Genomic DNA, 20365 nt, shown 5'->3' on the forward strand with positions numbered 1-20365 from the left:
AGATCTTAACATACACACATGCAGAGACAAAATCTTCAAACCCTTCATATGCAAACATAAAATACGTGTATGACCTTAAAAGAATACAAACAAGTGAAATGAAAAAAAAAAAACGAAATATATTTAACACTTTTTTGCACAATAATAAAATGTTGCACATCATGTACATATGGGCTGTGTGGTTGTCATGGTGATACTTGCTGGTGGCATGCCACATCGCTTGTTTATGAAACATGTCACCAAAGAAACCAGACTTATCTCTGAGTTTAATTGAAGAAGATGTCATCGTCGCTACTTAATTCTTTTGCTGACATAAAAGGAGGAAATGACAAGATTAAAATGTTCACCAAAGAGACAGAAAAAAAGACACCTCTTTAGGCGGGTATTAAGATGACGATATAATGACGATGAATAAAGAATAAAGTCAACAAAGAGCAACACAAAACAACAGCAACAATCCCGGGTGAGAACTTGTTGAGGCTGTTTTGTTTCTATTATGAAAATATCTAATCACTTGTCTTGTTCGTTCGTTTTTTTCTTTATTTTTATACACGTTAAATTGTACATATATTTTAAATATTGTACCCAAAAGACCTTTGATCTTTTAAAATGTCTTAAAAAATCATAATTCACACAAAATGTTTGTGGTTGTATGCCATTTTTTTACACATTTACACTCATATGCATAAATTTATACATTATACATACATACACGAATAATGTACGAAAATATGTATATGTAGATATATACATACATATGCATGTATGTATGTAAGAGAGTGCGTGAAAATGTGTGTGTTTATGTGAGTATTAGTTAGTTCAAATAATGTTTTACAAAGTCATAACACGAAATTGCCATTTTAACATCATTTAAGTTAGTGTATGCGTGTATCTCTACGTGTATATGCACGTGTGTGTATAACTGTAAATATACTCACATACACAAACACCCAACCACCCATATTCACTTTTATCACGCTTTATGTGTATGTGTATAATCACATAAATTTGTATAGTCTTGTTTATTTTTAAGGAATTTCAGAAGGTAAACTAGGGAGAGTCATTTCAGCTTTAGCATAAACTTAATAAAGAGATCACTGAACATACTCCGATGTTCGTTAACGATTGAAATTTCAATAACATTTCAAATAAGATTTCGATCGTTTCTAGTTTGTTTCCAAACCTTTTGGATTTATTAGAATCCTTGATATACAAAGTTATGTTGAACTGTTTTTCACTTCAAGCATTTTTTGTGTCTTTGGAATCCAAAGTATGCGTTTAAGGGTTATGGTTTGTAATAAAATTATATTTGCTTTTGTCATTGCAAAACACACACATTTTCTCCTTAAACATATGAGATTTTTCTATTATCTCATCCCTTCCATTGAAAAAAAGCGTTTCATTATGAAATTAATTACATGTCTTAAGCATGTCTGATCTCAGTCCTTAACGATAAATAACCATGTATATTAGTGTGGTCTCAAACATAAAAGCTTTTCCTTTTCAACTAAAGAATCATTTCTTACTACAAAAGAGTCGGTTGTGGGGTCCAAAGATTTTTTTATACATTAATTCGATCTTGAGTAAGTTTAGATTTGTAATGAACTGAGCTAAAATTTTTCTAAACTCCATTTAAATATTCGATTATCGTTCGCTAAAAATCTTCGATGATTGTTTAATAACACCGCTTTAGGCACCAACAGATTAGACTATAGACTAGACAATAGACTAGACAATAGACTAGACAATAGACTAGACTATAGACTAGACAATAGACTAGACTATAGACTAGACAATAGACTAGACTATAGACTAGACAATAGACTAGACTATAGACTAGACTATAGACTAGACTATAGACTAGACTATAGACTAGACTATAGACTAGACTATAGACTAGTTTAGTTTATAAATGATAAAATTCTTCAGAGTTCGGCACCATATAAATAGAGACCAACCTAACTAATACACACTCATATACACCCACATATATACATATACCTACACAATGTAGATGTCAAAAAGTTCTTAACTTAAACAACATGTTTTAATATTAAATGACGCCAAAGACAAAAAACGACAACTACAGCGTCTAAAGTAGTGCCTATGCGGTGGCGGTACATTCTTAGTGGATGACTCTGGGAGTATGAGGGGAACTCACTCACACGCACACAAAAATTTATTATAAATACTTTGGCAAATATTCATACTTATACGAGTGTGTACTTCAACTAGATTAAACAACATAAAATGAAAGACAATTAAACAATATTGTTTATTTTTTTTATTCTTTGGCTTTTTTTTTCAATTCTTCTTATGGTTGAGAGAATAAATAAAAGGTATTAGGAGAAATTCTTTTCAGAAAAATATCCACAAACATACGCGTATAAATGAAACACGTCTTCAAAAAAAAAAACGTGAATAATTAATGGTTAAAAGTTGTTATTACAGCAACATCAACAAAAATATTTATTCTTTTGCAAAAGAAGAAACAAAAAATAACAATTTTGAAATCCTGCTGTATGATATTAAGTCATGGAATGAAGTATAGACGCCGCCACAAGGTGCAAGAAATTCAATTTAGAATATTAAACATGTACAAACATACAATTCGCTTACAAATCGCCTCAACAAACAATCAAACAAATATTTTCTTTATTTTCTCATACAGCTTTTCTTTATTTATGTGTTTGATTGTTTTTCATTGAATGTAAAGGAATTGAAATCGCTTGAAATGGAAATTATAGGTAAAGAGAATGAAATATATAGCAAAATTAAATGGAAAAGAACTTGAACTTAAACAGTAGCTGGAGCAGTAGCAAAAGAACAGGTACAAAGAGCACAAAAAAACCTAAACAGATAAAGTGGTAATAGGTAACATAGCCAACCACACATAACAGCAGTAGTAGTAGCAGCACCAGCATCCTGCGAAAGAAGTTCAAATTTCACGTGTTTAACGCTCCAAAACAATGAGAGCAAATTTCCATTAAATTTTATTTATGTTTGTGTGCATATGTGTGCTCTAAAAAACTCAATTTTACTAAAATAACAACAAAATAAAAGAAAATCCTACCAACAACATATAAAAAACATATTTTTTGGTTCGTTGTTGGTATTGATGATGAATGAGATGTTGTTGTTGATGATGATGTCGACGACGAGAATGATGCTGATGATGAAGGCTACCGAAGTGATGATGCTCTAAAAAAAAATATATGAAAATAAAGACAATAATAGCAACAACAACGGCGGTAGCAACTACAACAATCATAAAGTTAGCATGAAGAGAGTTTGAATATGCGCATTTTTATCAATGATAGAAATTATTCTGTTTTTGAAAAGGATAAACAACAGTAAAGGTTCCAGGCATTGGAAACCCCGTTTTGAAATTCTTGAAAATAGTCGTCGCCTTTATAAACTCTACACTATCTGCGAGTACTACTACTAACAGCAACTTCTAATGTTTGAGAAAAGATCATGATTAGAAAAGATGGGGAATATATTGTGAGAAGGGTATATGTATATAAGTTTGTCATTCCTTTTGTAATTTCTATAATATAATTTTCCGACCCTATAAAGTATATATATATTCTGGATCCTTATAGATAGCGGAGTCGATTAAGCCATGTCCTATCTATCTGTCCGTCTGTCTATCTATTGAAATCAGTTTTTAGAGGTCCCCAGATATCGGCGAGATCCGAATCTTCAATAATTCAGTTAGACATGCTTTCGAGAAGATCGCTATTTAAAATCAGCAAAATCGGTCTATAAATAACGGAGATATGAGCAAAAATCCGAGACAACCTCTGAAAAAAAGCCACATTTTTTTCATGCTTTGTTAAAGAAGCAACAACAACACTGTGAATTGGATAAAGATGTACATGTGCGTGTGGAGATGTATTTGGTTTTATTCAGCTGTGTATTTTCTTTGTATGTTTGGATGCTGTTCCGTTCTCACGAAGGTGAAGGGTTTAACAAGAACAAGGAGATAAAGCAGTAATATGTTCGTAATACAGCTCATATTTGTTTGAAGGTGGTATTACAGTACAACGGTTAATATTTCTTTCTGCTACACTTTATATTTGTTTGTGTGTATGTTATGTGTGACATGTGTGCAGAGATACAAAATAAATAAAAACTGTTTTTTTAAAACATACTTGGTGAAGGGTATATAAGATTCGGCACAGCCGAATATAGAAATATTACTTGTTGTCATTCCGTTTGTAACACATCGAAATATTCGTCTAAGACCCATAAAAGTATATTTAATTTGGGTCCTTATTACATTCTAAGACGATCCAGCTGCGCTTCATAAAATTACTTTAACGCTGATAACTGGCTGTAAGAATCATCTGTAGCAATGAAATTCGGCAATTTAAAAAGGATCGGCAAATAACTGATTCTACCTCTCATATAAAGTTTTCTTCGCAAAATGACTTTTACTCTCATAACTGTCAGAAGGAAGCATCTATAGCGGTGAAATTCGACGCGATCATAGATTCGGCATAGTAGAATATAATGCTATTACTTGTTTTAAATTAACACTGGACTCGGTCATGGTACATTTGTTATTAGTTCAAAATAGAAAATATTTGGACCCGTCAAAAACCTGTGGTCAAAAAACTGGAGCTTTTCAATGCGAATATCTTCCAAGCTATAAGAGAAAATCGGGATGTTTTCCACCACGATTTGGGGGAAATTAAGTTCATCGGTCTTAATAAAAGTACTATATTGTTACATAAACATGATGTACGTTAGACGCCTAAAGTGATGTTTGCAGCGTTTTATGTGGAGAGCTAATACTAATTTAGGATTCCTCTAAGTCGAGCTTTTTTTCTCATACAAATCGACTATTAAACGCAAATGTTAATTAAGACTTATTGAGCTATTAGAAAAGTAATCGTATCGTTTCTTTTGCTATGGTTACGACTGTTTATGAAGTACTTAGTTGTTGTTACTGATGCTGGCGGATACTGTTTGAGAATGTATTGCTATATGTGTGTGTGAGCATGTGTTATGTTATTGTTGTTGGTGTGCCACTGGCCTAGTGCCATGATTTTATTTTAGTTGTATTCGTATTTTATGCCAAAAAGGAAATTGAAACTCTTCAAATTCTATACATACTTCGCCTAAAACGAAGATACTGAGCACTTATACTTACAATTACATAAACATACAAATACAATGAGAGAGAGAGAGACACACACATACTAACATGAAATGAGCATCAAAGAAAACCAAGTCAACATCAGCTTTTAGCATACTTTTTGTAATTGTTGCTGTTGTAGTGCTTTTGGCCAATATTTACTGTATTTGTTGTAGGTACAACAACAACTACTACTACAATATAAATACAAACTCATATTTATACTCACATTCTTTCATACATTTATTCTCAATTTACAAAATCACAAATTCCGAAATAAACTGAACTGAAAAACAGGAGCAACAACAACATAAACATTGAAAAGTATTTGTCACGCACAATATTCAATTCAGTCATCCTCCTGAGGCAAGAGCAACAAAACGTTTGACTACTGAACACACGGATAAAAATATTATACGAATTTCCTTCAAAAAGAATTCATACTCAAATTTCGAAATATATTTTTCACTTTAAATCGTGAGTTTTTGGGTTTTTGGTTCCGTTTCCCTTTAACTAACGGTGTATGAGTGAGTGTGTGTATGTTTGTAGGAGCAAGTGTATGAGTGTGTCTGTTTCTTACTTTTTATTTTTATTGCTAAAAGCTACAAATCCCTGTAAGTAAAGAGGGGATTTAGACGTCAAGTGATTTATGGTTTAATAAAATAGAAGAAACTGTAAGAAACTGACATTTGAAACATTAAAACAAAACGACAGGATTTGGATGCTTTTCTTAGTGTTTGTTATTTATATTTTATGACAACAAATCACAAACATATGCTTCAGATTTAAAAAAAAAAAACAACAACAAATAAATACAAACAATATTTCTTAAAAAAAAGCAATAAAACTTTAATAATTTATAATAAAAATTTTGAAAAGTAAAATAATAAATAATAAAAATAAAATAAATTAATAAATAAAAAACTCAGTTACTTTAACAATGTGCTGATAAAGTTTGCAAATAAACTTACGTGTAACAGTAGCCATAATCCTTAAATCCAAACGTCCCATGTGTGTGAGCGCTTAAGTGTGAGTGTTTGTGTTAATGGTCTTTTAGACGTCATCATTTTTGTATTTAACAGCCAACCACTAAAATGTTTCAACATCTAAATATGGCCTTGTAAGCGAATTATCACAAAGACCCTTTACTGTGTCGTTTTTACTTTCATTTTCATGCTGCTGCTGTTTTTTTTTTTTGTCTATGACTGCAAAAATAAACGAAAAACGAATCACCGAAACCCAAAAAATGTTTTCATCTCTTCACCTAAAAACCTAAATAAAAAAAAGTGCAAAAAAGCAGAAAAAAATACTAAAAGAATTATCGAAAATAAAAGTGAAAATGTTAAATAAAACAAATCATCATAGACTACAACTAAATAAATCTTACAATCCCTAGAGCATTTTTTCGTTTCGCTAGGCTTCAATACTATCTGTGTTGTGTGTTTTTTTACTCGTGCTCCTCCAAAGTATTATCACAAAGCACAAAAAAATACAAACGACTTTCCTTCCATGCTTCAGTGAATCGGTTCAAGGAAGCTCTACAATAAACCCTTTCAACGCTACAAAAGCAGCACAATAAAAAGAATACAATACGAAACAATAAATTAGTTGTTTAAGCCTAAAATTCAAAAACCCCCTCTACTGTACTCCAATAAAACCAAACCAAACCAAACCGTATCAACCCATTGAAACCAAGTCAAACTAAAATACAATAATAAAATGGAATCAAAAAGAAATAAAATGAAATAAAAAGTGAAATTTATACCTCTCGTCTTTTGTTGGTTGTTACACCACGAAACACGTCCTGTATGTAAAGTAACCTTTCATTTATTATTCGTTCGTTCGTCTCCTTTTGTTAAGAAAAAGAAACAAATCATCAAATAACAACCAACAATGGATTCAACGTTATTTAAATACAAGCATCAGTATCAACAGCAGAATCAGCATTTTAACATCAGCACCAGTAACAGCAACAACTACAGCTACAACAACAGCAACAATCATAATAATAACAATCAAAATTCAATATTCATTTTGAATACAGCAACCAATAATGTAAGTCAACTGAACTCACTCTTCTTTCGTCTTTGTCAAACAATTCTTAAATTTTCGCAATACAACTACATATTTGTTACACCATTTCCATTGTAAGTGAAGTTCATTTTAATTTTAAAGTTTTAGTTAAAGTTTTGGTATTACAATTATTTGTCTCTCTCGTATTATTTGCTGGACACTGCGTTCTTAGATATGCAAATAGCAGGATGAAACTTTAAGCTTTGGTCAACTTAAGCGAACATTATGTGTATTAAATGAAAGGTCCTTGAACTGACTTTCTTTTAAACAAATATACGGACATACTAAGAGACGGACCTAGCTAAATGGACTACGCTATCTCTAAATTCAGAATATATATATATATATGTACTTTATTGAATGTTAAAGTTCTTCACGTGAACACCTTCAGTGTTGGACTTATTTAACGGTGGTCTTTTTCAATCACAGGGATAGGTTGTTTGCTATGTAAGATACACCATTAAATTGTGTATCTTACACACTGGTGGCAATTTACTTATATTGAATTTCAGGTCCATATGCGTGCACTTTGCTTAAGTACTCAATCTATCTAATCTTTTGCTAATAGTAGCCCTGTTAGGATGTGGCAAATGTCATGAGACAATCTCAATCTAACATCAGGTGAAAACACGCTATTGATGCTATGAGGAATGCTATGTCCCTGCAAATTTTCTCATCATATAAAGACTCACCCCAGTGCATTCCTAGACCTATATGGTGCCCATTTACACTACTTAGATGGCTTCTGTTTTTTCGGCAACAGCTAACACACACAGTTCTATATTTAATTAACACAATTATTTCAGTGGCCACAATGACCAACTGTGATGATTAAGGTAACACAACTCACTCCTTCCCTCCGAATCTCTCAGATACAAGTCAGGATCCTTCTCTTATCTATCGGATGCAAGTATCAGTATCACCTCAATTCCAATATTTAAATAATTAACAGCCTTGCGCAATGGTTTTTACCGTTTCTAGAAACTAGAAACTTATCCTGAAAAATTATATGTCAGCACACCTTTCCCGCTATTTTTGGATCAAACAGCCACTATGTGGATGCCGAAAGAACCTCAATCAACTGATCAGCCAGTACAAAGTCCTATAGGCAACTGACCTCCCGTAGTACCATATCGTGAAGTGATCTGGTTCGACCCCATGTCAAATCATTCCAAGGAAAGACCGAGGATGCATTTGACATCACCAATTTATAGTACCGTCAGAATAGTGGTACTGCTAGTACCTCTTTACGCCGGAATTGCAATACTTCGAGATGTAGGTCATTTATCAAGGGAACATGACCCGGCGGCATTTTATAGGGTTTTGCTTAACCTAGGGATTTTCGGATGGTTGCTTCTGCCATAATAATATTATGATTAAAAACTTGTCACAACCAATTTTTAATTACAGTCAAGAAATTTTGCGTTCTTTTATGTATTGTGAAGTTTTAATATAAAAAATCTTTTAAGTTTTTTTTTTTGGTATTAATTAGGACTAAACATTTGATTGCAAATCAAAATGAACTCAATTACAATGGAAATTGTGTACATAACCCTTTGTTGTGTATAGTTATGGCAAATAAAAAATGTATCCACGTATGTGCGAGCAAGTATTTATTGCCTTCATTTAACATTTTATTATTTCTATAGATTTTGCCAAATAATCCGAAACTTTATTATTCGGATTTAAATGATAATAATGTTGTATCATCACCAACTTTGTATACGTCCTCCTCCTCATCATCTGCAACATCCTCCACAGCTGCATCGTCGTCGGTTTGGTCATCAGCCTCTTCCACCATGTGTTCCCCTGCTGCTCATGCCATTCAGAAACTCTTCAATTGCAGCAGTAATAGTTTAAAATTAAATCATGGAAATTATAGTGGAATTGAATCGAAAACTTTTAAATCAAATTCAGAATTATTAAAGAAAAAATCTAAATTTTGGAAATATTTAGAAGGTGAAGCCAACGATAAGAATATTCAACGAGGAATTGAAAATGAGGAGGTTGGGCGAAAAAAGCCAACAGGAAAGAGGTAACGTTGTATTAAGAGAACATTAATTTGGTTTAAAAATGATTATTATGTTTTATGGAAACTTTTAGCCTTAAACATCAAGCAAAATATTGGTCTAAATCTTATGAGAACGATAATCAAAATCATCAAGATTTATCTGAATTATTAGAATATTCTTGCAGTTTATGTGACAATTGTCGTTGTATGGATTGTCAGGTAAGGAATACGAGATTTATTTTTAATATTATGAGATGATTTTAATTTCCTCTTTACAGATTGGTTATTTTGATTGTGAAAATTCAGATGATAGTAATTCGGAATATTCATTTCATTTGAGTGCTTACGAAGAAGACGATGATGAGGTCGTAAATGCCGTTAATGATGGAACTACAAGTGATACTGAACGAGCAATGGAATTGAAATCGCAACAAGAAGCCCCCAACAACAATTTCTATGTTAATTGTTGTCATAAATTGGTTAATAAACAAAATGACATGATGCCAAAATTACGAATAGATACTAAAGTACCAACAAACTGTACCAATATGTCATATTGTGTATGCAACGAGTTAAATTGTAACAAGGACGATTGTTGTCAACAATGTTTTATGGAAAATCCGGAAAATGGTGTATTAGAATTGAAGCAGCAACAGCTGCAGCAGCAGCCGGATAATGTTATCACACACCCTGACCATTAACAAATGTTATGAAATTCTAAAGCAACAAAAGTTAAACGTGCCAAAAAACTAAATGCTTCAAAATCTTAAAATCAACATTTAGATTTAAAATTGCTATAAATTATTTATAAAAAATATTATATACCTAAACGAAATTTAACAAAATTTAAAATATTCAGCAAGTGCTATTATAATTAAATGAAATCCCTAAAAATAACGCAAAAAAAATTAATTATTAACAAATAAATTTATGAATTTTAAGACATCAATAAATTACGAGTTATCCCCAGCTGATTGATGTTGATCAAATAAAAATTAATTTTTTGCATAAACATAATTTGTTGCATACATTACAGTATTTTACAAGCAATAAATCTGCCTAAAAATATAATTCCTGGAATATTCGCGAGTAAAGTGTCCTTTTGGGAAATTTATAAAAATGTTTGTTAATTCATTATTATGGTAAATATATTATACAATATAATTTTTATGTACTTGTTTTTAAATTGATCGCTATCTGTTTATTTAGGAAGATAATTTATTTTCACACGTTTTAGAAGAAACTACTTGGAAAATAAAAAACCAAATGTTTGTTCGCGAACGATTCTGACATGTACATATTAAAGGAGTTTTTAATATTATTCCAGTGAAGTTTAAATTTGAGATATTTTGTTCGTAACGTGCAAAAAACTTTAAGCCAAATTTAGATATATAATTATAAATGAAAACTTGAAATTGTTCATTATTCAGCATAATTATATTTATTCCTTTTCCTGGCTTTGTTTTGCTACATCAATCAATACTGCCAATTTATCTAGTATCATCTTCAATTTTTAACAAAGCCGTTAGACCACCTACCACATCGTCACCCTTAAAAAATGTTACCACCACTTTTAAAGTGCCTCGAGGCATTTGATTGGGCCAAGCATCTGTATTAAATTCAATTTCCTTAAAATAATATTCCCCAGCCGGTATAGGACACAAACCATCATCACCGATATAGGGAATATTACTATTCTCGCCATACGTAAAAGAGGGCTGTACAAATTCCTTGTAGAATTTTTTAAAACCCTCGCAAACTTGAGTCCTTGGTACATCCATGGCCATTTTTTTATAATTACCATCACCATTGGGACTGGTATACATTTCAACGGTAAAACCAAAGTTATCATCATCCAAGTCATCGAGTATTATCAAGGAACCATTGACTAGATGTTGACGCCCTATGGTTTCCAAATGACTAAAATCAATTGCCATGCCCTCCACCTCTAGCGGTATTAATTGATCATTGGTTACCACATAGTCTTGGCCTGTCTAAAACCATATAATTTTATTTTTTAAGACGTCTTTGCAGGATATAAAAAAATACACACACATACACTTACCATACACTGACAAATTCTAAATAGTCCCTGAAGTGCAATTAGCGACAACAATGCCTTTCTTCTTATTTTGTTCATCATTTGTTAAGAGTAAAATTTTCACTGCGGGTTTAACACTGTTTACATTTACATTTTATTGCATTATAAATTATTTATTACACAGTTTTCATTGTTTACTTGTTAACGACACGCAATTTATTATTAAACAATAGTTTCCGGTATTAATTAACAAATACCATGTTGTTGTACCTTTTCTAACAATGTTTAACGAGATTAATTATGAATGACAACAGAACAAAAAACGTTGATAATTTAATTAACAAATTTGTGTGTTTATTTGCTAATTAACGCAAAATATTTTAATGGGTTGAAACAAAATATTATGGTACCAAAAGTGTCTTAATTTTTATTTATGTGAGCTTTTTTAAAACGCCTTTTGGAAGAATTGGAAAGAGCATTATAGAATAATAGAATTAAAACAGCTTATGTGTGTTTTAAAGTTATATTCAAACCCTTTCAAACTTAAATGTTTATGCTAATTTTGCCTTACGATTTTAGCATTTTGTTTCCCTTTTTATGAAGCCTCTTGTTACCTATATATGGTAAGTTTTCGAAATCTGAAAATTTTTCCTTTTATCGTCCTTTTGGACTTTTAGTCTTATACCTATTAATGTTCTAGATTTGTTTTAATTATGATTCTAAAACATTGGGATAACATATTCCGAATTGAAGTATTGGATGAGGCAATTTCAGTAGCGATTTCCGAACCCATAGACTAGTCAAAGTTACACAGACTAATAAATAGACTTGACCATGAACTGGTCTATAGACTTGTCAATAGACTGGTTCATGAAAAAGTTCATATACTAGTCAACAGAATAGTTCATATGCTAGTCAATAAAAATGTTCAAAACTAGCCCATAGATCAGTTAAATAACTAATACACAGTCTAGTAAGTAAACTATTCCACAGACTAGTCGGTGAACTAATCCATAGACTTGTCAGTAGACTAGTTCTTGGACAAATCTAAAGAATTGCCAGTGGACTAGTTTATGGACTAGTCTATAGACTTGTCAGTACACTACTTCATGGACAAATTTTATACTAGATAACATACTAGTTCATACACTAAGCCAAAGACTAGACTAGTAAGTGGACTAGTTTAGTCCATAGAATAGTCAGTTGATTAGTTCATGGACAAGCACCATGACAAGACTAGTTCACGAACTAGTCAATAGACTAGTTCAACAACTTTTCTATACACTATTTTAGAGACTAGAGCAGTCAGTGGACTACTTCATAGACTAGTCCGTATATAGTCCATTGTCTAGTCTGTGGATCAGTCCAAAGATTTCTCAATAAACCATAGCCATAGACTAGTCATAGACAATATAAATGGATCCATAGTAAACTCCTAGCTCGTATACTACTCAATAAATAAGACTAGTCTATAGAGTAATTTAATTTAATTTTTATTTAGTTAATACCCAATTTATTTCAAAATTTTCCATGATTGTCCCTTAATATGTAAAACCCTTCTAGTACCTCCAAATGTACTACCTTAATGAATGAACCTCCAAAATACCCTACTAGTTTTTAAAGATCCGTTGTAAACTCTGATTCAATTAACATTTTTAATAAAACTAAACATTGAACATTTAAAACGCAATTAACATGTTTCATAATCGTTTTAACATTTCATTGTTAGCTTTATTTATTAACAAATTTAAGTGGAGTCTGTTAAGCATTTGAAAAACACATTTGAATATGGTGATTTCCCTAAATTGTTTTACAATTATAATTTATTTAAATCGGGAGTTTGTAAGAACGAAATTGGCATAAAAAGTGTTTACTCACTTAAGTAAAGCCGGAGGTCCACACTACGCGTCTTCGCGTCAAAGCATTACGCGGTTTTCATACCTATTTCGCGTTTTACGCGTCAAGTTACATGCCACGCTTTTCTGTAGAAAAACTTCGCGTTTTTTTACAGATTTTATTTATTTTTCATCATTAAATTCATTTTATTTTATTCAAATTGATAAATACGCATTAAATAAAGAATATAAAATGTCAAAATCAGCTGACATATTCATGCGCCGCTTGTGACGCTTAAAAAAGTAGAAAATACGCTTTTGTGCTTGTAACTTTCATCATACAAATATATTGATTCTACTTTTTTTACAGACGTAGAATGCGAGAAGCGTAAAACGCATGTTATGGACCTCCAGCTTAATATAATCGTTGTATAAATAATATTTCTTGAAGTGTTATAACTTCTATTAATCAAACAAATATTGCCTAACACTTATAACTGGCATTAAACGAATAAAATTAATAAATAAATAGGAAAAATGTCGAAAACTGACAAAAAATTAATAAATCTCAATAAAAATGAATTCATTGATCGTCGCATAGAGGAAAATGAAAAATTTCCCGAATTAAACATCCGTTTAGATACAATTGATAGTGTGCTCTTACTTCTAAACTCCCAGGAAGAAATGGTCTTAGTTAATAGTCTCAAACATATCATGGAATATGTACGCAGAAATGAAGAAAACGTAACATTACTGAAAGAGAAAAATCTTTTGAATTTATTGCTAGAAAAAGAATTATATCGCCAAATTAACAGTGTTTTGGTAAAAAGACTGTCTTTGTATTTGACCAGTTTTATTATGGAAAATATAAATTGCTTGTTGGAATTAGATACCTCTAAAATACGTGAAATTGTTCAATTGTGTTTAATATTTTACCTAGAAGAACCTGATGATTTTTGTTGTGAATACTTAAGTGTCATATTGAATAAGTGTTTAGTTGATCCTCAAGTAGTGGAAATGGTTCTCAATGATAACGAATTTGTGTTAAAATATTTCTCTACTATAGCCAATTCAACTAATCCAGATGTTCTTTTGCATTCTATGGAATTAATGAAGAAAATATTATTGGTGATTGATGTAGAGGAAAAGCGAAATTTTATTGCATTACATTCATTCCCTCTAAATCGTATATTGTGTGAATTAAATAGTGAATATTTCGATATAAGAAAGTCAGTTTTAAGGGTTTTACAAATTTTAGTAACAGACCCTGGTCCAAATAATGTCGTAAATCAAGAACCCTGGTGTTCATTTTTATTAGAGCAATTAACAAACATGTTTTGTGAAAGTTTGGTAACGGAAGAATTACATATTTTAGTAGAGGTTTTGGCTGCAACTCTGGAGCAAGAATTAATGATTTCACTATTCTTTGAATTAAATCTATTTGATAAATTTAACTTGCGTATTACTGATGGTTCTCTAATAGAGTTAGAAATCGTATGTAAAGCCTTGCGGGTCTTGGCTGAATGTGCTAAATGTGTTAAATTTGTGCCACGACTGGTTTCAAGCGATCTAACGGAGAAATTATTAGAATGTTTACTAAATGATGATAATAATCCAGCTGCTCATATTCTGTTGGGTTTAAATCGTTTGATGAAATCTCCTCAAGCTTCTAAAAGAATTATTGAGGCTTATGATCAGAATTTATTAAGCAAAATATTAAGTAACTTTTGGACTCTAATAAGTAGGAAGCGATATAATAATTTTTCATTTTCAGAACTTTTAAACGATAAAGAAATCAATATAAAAACTCGCGAACAAGCGGCTAGTTTATTGGAAAATTTACTATCTTACGCCTTTCATAAATCCATTAGCTTGATTTTGGATTTAAAATTTAGCCAAATTTCGTCAGATGTTTTTGCTCAAGCCCCCGAAGAACGTTCTATAGATTTGCTTTTATCTTTATTGAATACAATTGAAATGATTACTGTTAATGTCGATTATCGCCAAAAGATTTGTGCAAATAGTTCTCTGATTTCAAATATTGGTTTATTGTTAATGGTAAGCTTTAACATAAGGATAGTGTTTCAGTTTGAGTAATATTTCAACATTTACAGAACTCTTTCTCAACCGCCATTTTGGTAACCAATCTGTTCCGCTGTATATGCAGCATAGTGGATGAAGAAGTCATACATCAGCTACTGCTTGAGGCTTATTTATGTTCATCTATAAAAAGAGCTCTGCAATCTCTTTCTAATCAGGTCAAAACGGCTGCTACGAATTTTATCATGCAAACCACAAGATTTCCTTTACTTCTAGCTGCTTATATAGACTCGGGTGTATTGGAGGTGTAAGAATGATTTGTGCGAATTAAAGGGGTATTTTTGTTTAATTTTAAATGATCTTCTTTTAGTCTTTTATTACATCAGAAACATGCTTATTGTGTACCCACCTGGACTCCAGCAATTGAGAGCATTCTCTCTAAAAGTCCTACTCTAAAGTTTTGCATACGCAATACTTTGGGTTTCACCGATATTACGGGTGGTTCTGATTTCATGGTTTCGAAAAAGAAATTCGATGATTTTCGTATATTACAATGCATTTTAAAAGAAGAAGTTTCTCCTTTACATCCGGTGATTGTGGTAAATTTTTCGAGAATTACGCCTCCAGAGAATCTAGTTGTGAAAGTTCCGATAAATTGCCATCAAAAAGATGAATTAAGTCTTGGTTCGGAAAGCAAAGAATGGTGTTATTGTCGTTCGCCGGGAGATGAATTTTTACCCAAATATTTGGCCAGGGTTAATAGCATGTTGAAGTTTGAGAATTTGACTTTAAATCCCTCAAAATTAAAAAGAACTGTTGATTTCGATAACATTGCTAAAAGGGCCAAAATCATAGCTCAAGTTGTGGCTGAAGCTCTAGGCAATGATTTGGAGAGTTTAGATTTAAATACTACTGAGGAGTGTTCGTATCAAAAGGTCAATTGCCATTTGAAAGACCTATGCATGGAATTGCATTGTTCCTTTATACCTTTAGGACGTATACGCAGTGGTTGTCAATTTGAACGAGCCATACTCTTCAAAACTTTGGCTGATCAGGTTGGTTTACCCTGTACCTTACAGCGCAGTGTGGATGGTCGTATATTGTTTAATGAATTACCACTACCTGTGGAATTGGAGCAAGATGTACACTGTGATAAAAACACCATGACATTTATGCCTTGGCGTTTACTAAGACCCACTCATATTGTGGATTTAATGTATAATGTCGGAGAATTGTATCCTCTACAGAGTCGTCATGCTTTGCAATATTTAAGATTGTATTGAAAATTTATTTTGTTAAAAAATATTTTAATATTTCTAATAAAAAAACATTTTCCGTTCATGATGTAACAAGTGCATCCTGTTTCCGTTATTTTAATTTGTTTAAATTGTTTACACCTGATAATGCCGTAACAAAAATCATTGCCAGTTTTGCCAGCATATATTTCTTTGGCAATGCTGTGGAGAATTTTGCTATAATTTCTTTCAATGCTAATAATGCGCAGGTCCTTACCTACTACTTCTTCACATGACATTTGTAACAGTTCAAAGTAAAGTTCATTCACAAAATAATCCAATTAAATATAAGTATGAAAAAAGTAATTTAAAATATTATCAATTTCATTTAAATAAATTAAAATAAAGTACATTCATTGAACAAAAGATTTAAAAGCAATGTTCTTCCAATTAATATGCATTTTAATAACCTGCACTCACTTCGCTAGTAAGTTAAAATTTTGCACAAGGAAATTTACAGAAAATCAATATTGAACAATTTACCATGTTATCTATCCACAGAAGCAGGACAATCTTTAACCACTGCTATACATCGTACCCAAGCTGCCCAGGAACGTATTAATGATTTGAAATGTTTTAAATGCGATACCATGGAAGATGGTGAAGCGTGTGTTGATGTTTCCAATACTACCAATTTTAGGCACAAGTGTGAGGGTGAGGAATTTATTTGTATGGTAAGTACATATGTAATCAACAATATTATGCTACAGTTAAATATATCTCTTTATCTCATTTTGCAGGTTAAACGTTTTTCTTATACCACCAGTACCGAAAACTCCACCAGTTCACCGAAAATGTGGTCTCTCGATAGAAGATGCGCTGTTAACTGCGAACCCGGTTGTATAGTTATTGGTGAGCGTACTAAGTTGTATGCCTGTACTTCTTGCTGTGAGACTTCCTTGTGTAATACGGGTAAAGGTTCTGCATCATCTCTACTTTATCGTCGTGTTGAAACAGGCATTGGTACACTTCTGAGTTTGTTAACGGTTAGAAGTTTTCTAAGATACATATCTTAAAATTGTCATTCTCATTTTGTTTCCACTCGATACTCACCTTTGAAGAATTTTTCAAGAATTAAAGGACCAGTGCCAAATAAAGTCGATTTTTTTGTAAACTTTATTTTTAAAAAAAACCCACTTTTGAATTTATTGATAACAATTTCTTTGTGTGTCGTTTAACAAAAAGTATTAAAAAAATAAATATTTAATTTTTTTGAAAATATAAAATGTCATTGTAAGTTTTAATTTAACAACAGTTATTTATCCGTCTTTAAGATTATACTTTACAGTTTTTATGCAAAAATAAGGTGAAAATAAGGTGATCACAGATTTTAATCCTTTTTACTCTACGGCCTTCCGTTTGGCCAGAAAATGGGTGGGATCACAGATTCCATTTTCTGGCTAAACGGAAGGCGCTAGAGCAAAAAGGATTAAAATCTGTGATCACTTTTATTTCTTACCAAAAGTCGATTTTTGAGTGCAAACATAAAAGTCCATGTTCTGGCTAAACGGAAGGCGCTAGAGCAAAAAGGGATTAAAATCTGTGATCACTTTTATTTCCCACCTAAAGTCAATTTTTGAGTGAAAACATAAAAGTCCATTTTCTGGCTAAACGGAAGGCGCTAGATCAAAAAGTATTGAAATCTGTGATCACTTTTATTTCTTACCAAAAGTCAATTTTTGAGTGCAAACATAAAAGTCCATTTTCTGGCTAAACGGAAGGCGCTAGAGCAAAACGGATTAAAATCTGTGATCACTTTTATTTCTTACCAAAAGTCGATTTTTGAGTGAAAACATAAAAGTCCATTTTCTGGCTAAACGGAAGCCGCTAGAGCAAAAAGGATTGAAATTTGTGATCACTTTTATTTCTTACCAAAAGTCGATTTTTGAGTGAAAACTTAAAAGTCCATTTTCTGGCTAAACGGAAGGCGCTAGAGCAAAAAGGATTAACATCTGTAATCACTTTTATTTCCCACCTAAAGTCAATTTTTGAGTGAAAACATAAAAGTCCATATGCTGGCTAAACGGAAGGCGCTAGAGCAAAAAGGATTGAAATCTGTGATCACTTTTATTTCTTACCAAAAGTCGATTTTTGAGTGAAAACTTAAAAGTCCATTTTCTGGCTAAACGGAAGGCGCTAGAGCAAAAAGGATTGAAATCTGTGATCACTTTTATTTCTTACCAAAAGTCAATTTTTGGGTGAAAACACAAAAGTCCATTTTCTGGCTAAACGGAAGGCGCTAGAGCAAAAAGGATTGAAATCTGTGATCACTTTTATTTCTTATCAAAATTCGATTTTTGGGTGAAAACATAAAAGTCCATTTTCTGGCTAAACGGATGGCGCAAGATCAAAAAGGATTGAAATCTGTGATCACTTTCATTTCTTACCAAAAGACGATTTTTGAGTGCAAACATAAAAGTCCATTTTCTGGATAAACGGAAGGCGCTAGAGCAAAAAGGATTGAAATCTGTGATCACTTTTATTTCCCACCTAAAGTCGATTTTTAAGTGAAAACATAAAAGTCCATTTTCTGGCTAAACGGAAGGCGCTAGAGCAAAAAGGATTGAAATCTGTGATCACTTTTATTTCTTACCAAAAGTCGATTTTTGAGTGCAAACCTAAAAGTCCATTTTCTGGCTAAACGGAAGGCGCTAGAGCAAAAAGGATTAAAATCTGTGTTCACTTTTATTTCTTACCAAAATTCGATTTTTAAGTGAAAACATAAAAGTCCATTTTCTGGCTAAACGGAAGGCGCTAGATCAAAAAGGATTGAAATCTGTGATCACTTTTATTTCTTACCAAAATTCGATTTTTGGGTGAAAACATAAAAGTCCATTTTCTGGCTAAACGGAAGGCGCTAGATCAAAAAGGATTGAAATCTGTGATCACTTTTATTTCTTATCAAAATTCGATTTTTGGGTGAAAACATAAAAGTCCATTTTCTGGCTAAACGGATGGCGCAAGATCAAAAAGGATTGAAATCTGTGATCACTTTCATTTCTTACCAAAAGACGATTTTTGAGTGCAAACATAAAAGTCCATTTTCTGGATAAACGGAAGGCGCTAGAGCAAAAAGGATTGAAATCTGTGATCACTTTTATTTCTTACCAAAATTCGATTTTTGAGTGAAAGCATAAAAGTCCATTTTCTGGCTAAACGGAAGGCGCTAGAGCAAAAAGGATTGAAATCTGTGATCACTTTTATATCTTACCAAAATTCGATTTTTGGGTGAAAACATAAAAGTCCATTTTTTGGCTAAACGGAAGGCGCTATAGCAAAAAGTATTAAAATCTGTGATCACTTTTATTTCCCACCTAAAGTCAATTTTTGAGTGAAAACATAAAAGTCCATTTTCTGGCTAAACGGCTTACCAAAATTCGATTTTTGAGTGCAAACATAAAAGTCCATTTTTTGGCTAAACGGAAGGCGCTAGAGCAAAAAGGATTGAAATCTGTGATCACTTTTATTTCTTACTAAAAGTCGAATTTTTGAGTGAAAACATAAAAGTCCATTTTCTGGCTAAACGGAAGGCGCTAGAGCAAAAAGGATTGAAATCTGTGATCACTTTTATTTCTTACCAAAAGTCGATTTTTGGGTGAAAGCATAAAATTCCATTTTCTGGCTAAACGGAAGGCGCTAGAGCAAAAAGGATTGAAATCTGTGATCACTTTTATTTCTTACCAAAATTCGATTTTTGAGTGCAAACATAAAAGTCCATTTTCTGGCTAAACGGAAGGCGCTAGAGCAAAAAGGATTAAAATCTGTGTTCACTTTTATTTCTTACCAAAATTCAATGTTTGAGAAAGAAATAAAAAACGCCAGTGATGTTAACAATATTAATAAAGTGAAGAGTTTTGTACTTTTTGGAAATTTTAGTTTATTTTAATAAAATATCGGTATTGATATTTTAGGGTTATCGGTATT

The 20365-nt window shown here is 31.9% G+C and overlaps 4 protein-coding genes across 6 annotated transcripts; 3 read left to right on the plus strand and 1 right to left on the minus strand.

Annotated features, from left to right (window-relative positions):
* Positions 1 to 5456: 5456 nt before the first annotated feature.
* LOC111684627 (GATA zinc finger domain-containing protein 8) lies at positions 5457 to 10398 on the plus strand. 2 transcript variants are annotated; one of them, XM_046955208.1, is made up of 5 exons: positions 5457 to 5623; positions 6434 to 7201; positions 8869 to 9254; positions 9323 to 9449; positions 9509 to 10398. In XM_046955208.1, the coding sequence occupies exons 2-5, from the start codon at positions 7040 to 7042 to the stop codon at positions 9929 to 9931; spliced, it is 1098 nt and encodes a 365-aa protein (XP_046811164.1). In that variant the 5' UTR covers positions 5457 to 5623; positions 6434 to 7039; the 3' UTR covers positions 9932 to 10398. The 2 variants fall into 2 exon arrangements, with proteins under 2 accessions (XP_046811164.1, XP_023302605.2); XM_023446837.2 differs by having other exon boundaries at positions 5457 to 7201.
* LOC111684632 lies at positions 10393 to 11402 on the minus strand. 2 transcript variants are annotated; one of them, XM_023446841.2, is made up of 2 exons: positions 11296 to 11402; positions 10393 to 11224 (listed from the first exon to the last, which is right to left on the minus strand). In XM_023446841.2, the coding sequence occupies exons 1-2, from the start codon at positions 11371 to 11373 to the stop codon at positions 10721 to 10723; spliced, it is 582 nt and encodes a 193-aa protein (XP_023302609.2). In that variant the 5' UTR covers positions 11374 to 11402; the 3' UTR covers positions 10393 to 10720. The 2 variants fall into 2 exon arrangements, with proteins under 2 accessions (XP_023302609.2, XP_046811165.1); XM_046955209.1 differs by having other exon boundaries at positions 11290 to 11380.
* Positions 11403 to 13594: 2192 nt separating this feature from the next.
* Positions 13595 to 16517, plus strand: LOC111684633. Its single transcript, XM_023446843.2, has 4 exons — positions 13595 to 14826; positions 14881 to 15164; positions 15221 to 15453; positions 15517 to 16517. Exons 1-4 carry the CDS (start codon positions 13644 to 13646, stop codon positions 16427 to 16429), a joined length of 2613 nt encoding a protein of 870 aa, XP_023302611.2. The 5' UTR covers positions 13595 to 13643; the 3' UTR covers positions 16430 to 16517.
* A 164-nt stretch (positions 16518 to 16681) lies between these two features.
* Positions 16682 to 17661, plus strand: LOC111684630. The gene is made up of 3 exons (XM_023446839.2): positions 16682 to 16868; positions 16943 to 17115; positions 17182 to 17661. The coding sequence occupies exons 1-3, from the start codon at positions 16820 to 16822 to the stop codon at positions 17455 to 17457; spliced, it is 498 nt and encodes a 165-aa protein (XP_023302607.1). The 5' UTR covers positions 16682 to 16819; the 3' UTR covers positions 17458 to 17661.
* The last annotated feature ends 2704 nt before the right edge of the window (positions 17662 to 20365 follow it).

The sequence above is a fragment of the Lucilia cuprina genome, chromosome 6, assembly GCF_022045245.1.
Source record: "Lucilia cuprina isolate Lc7/37 chromosome 6, ASM2204524v1, whole genome shotgun sequence".
Lineage (NCBI taxonomy): Eukaryota > Metazoa > Arthropoda > Insecta > Diptera > Calliphoridae > Lucilia > Lucilia cuprina.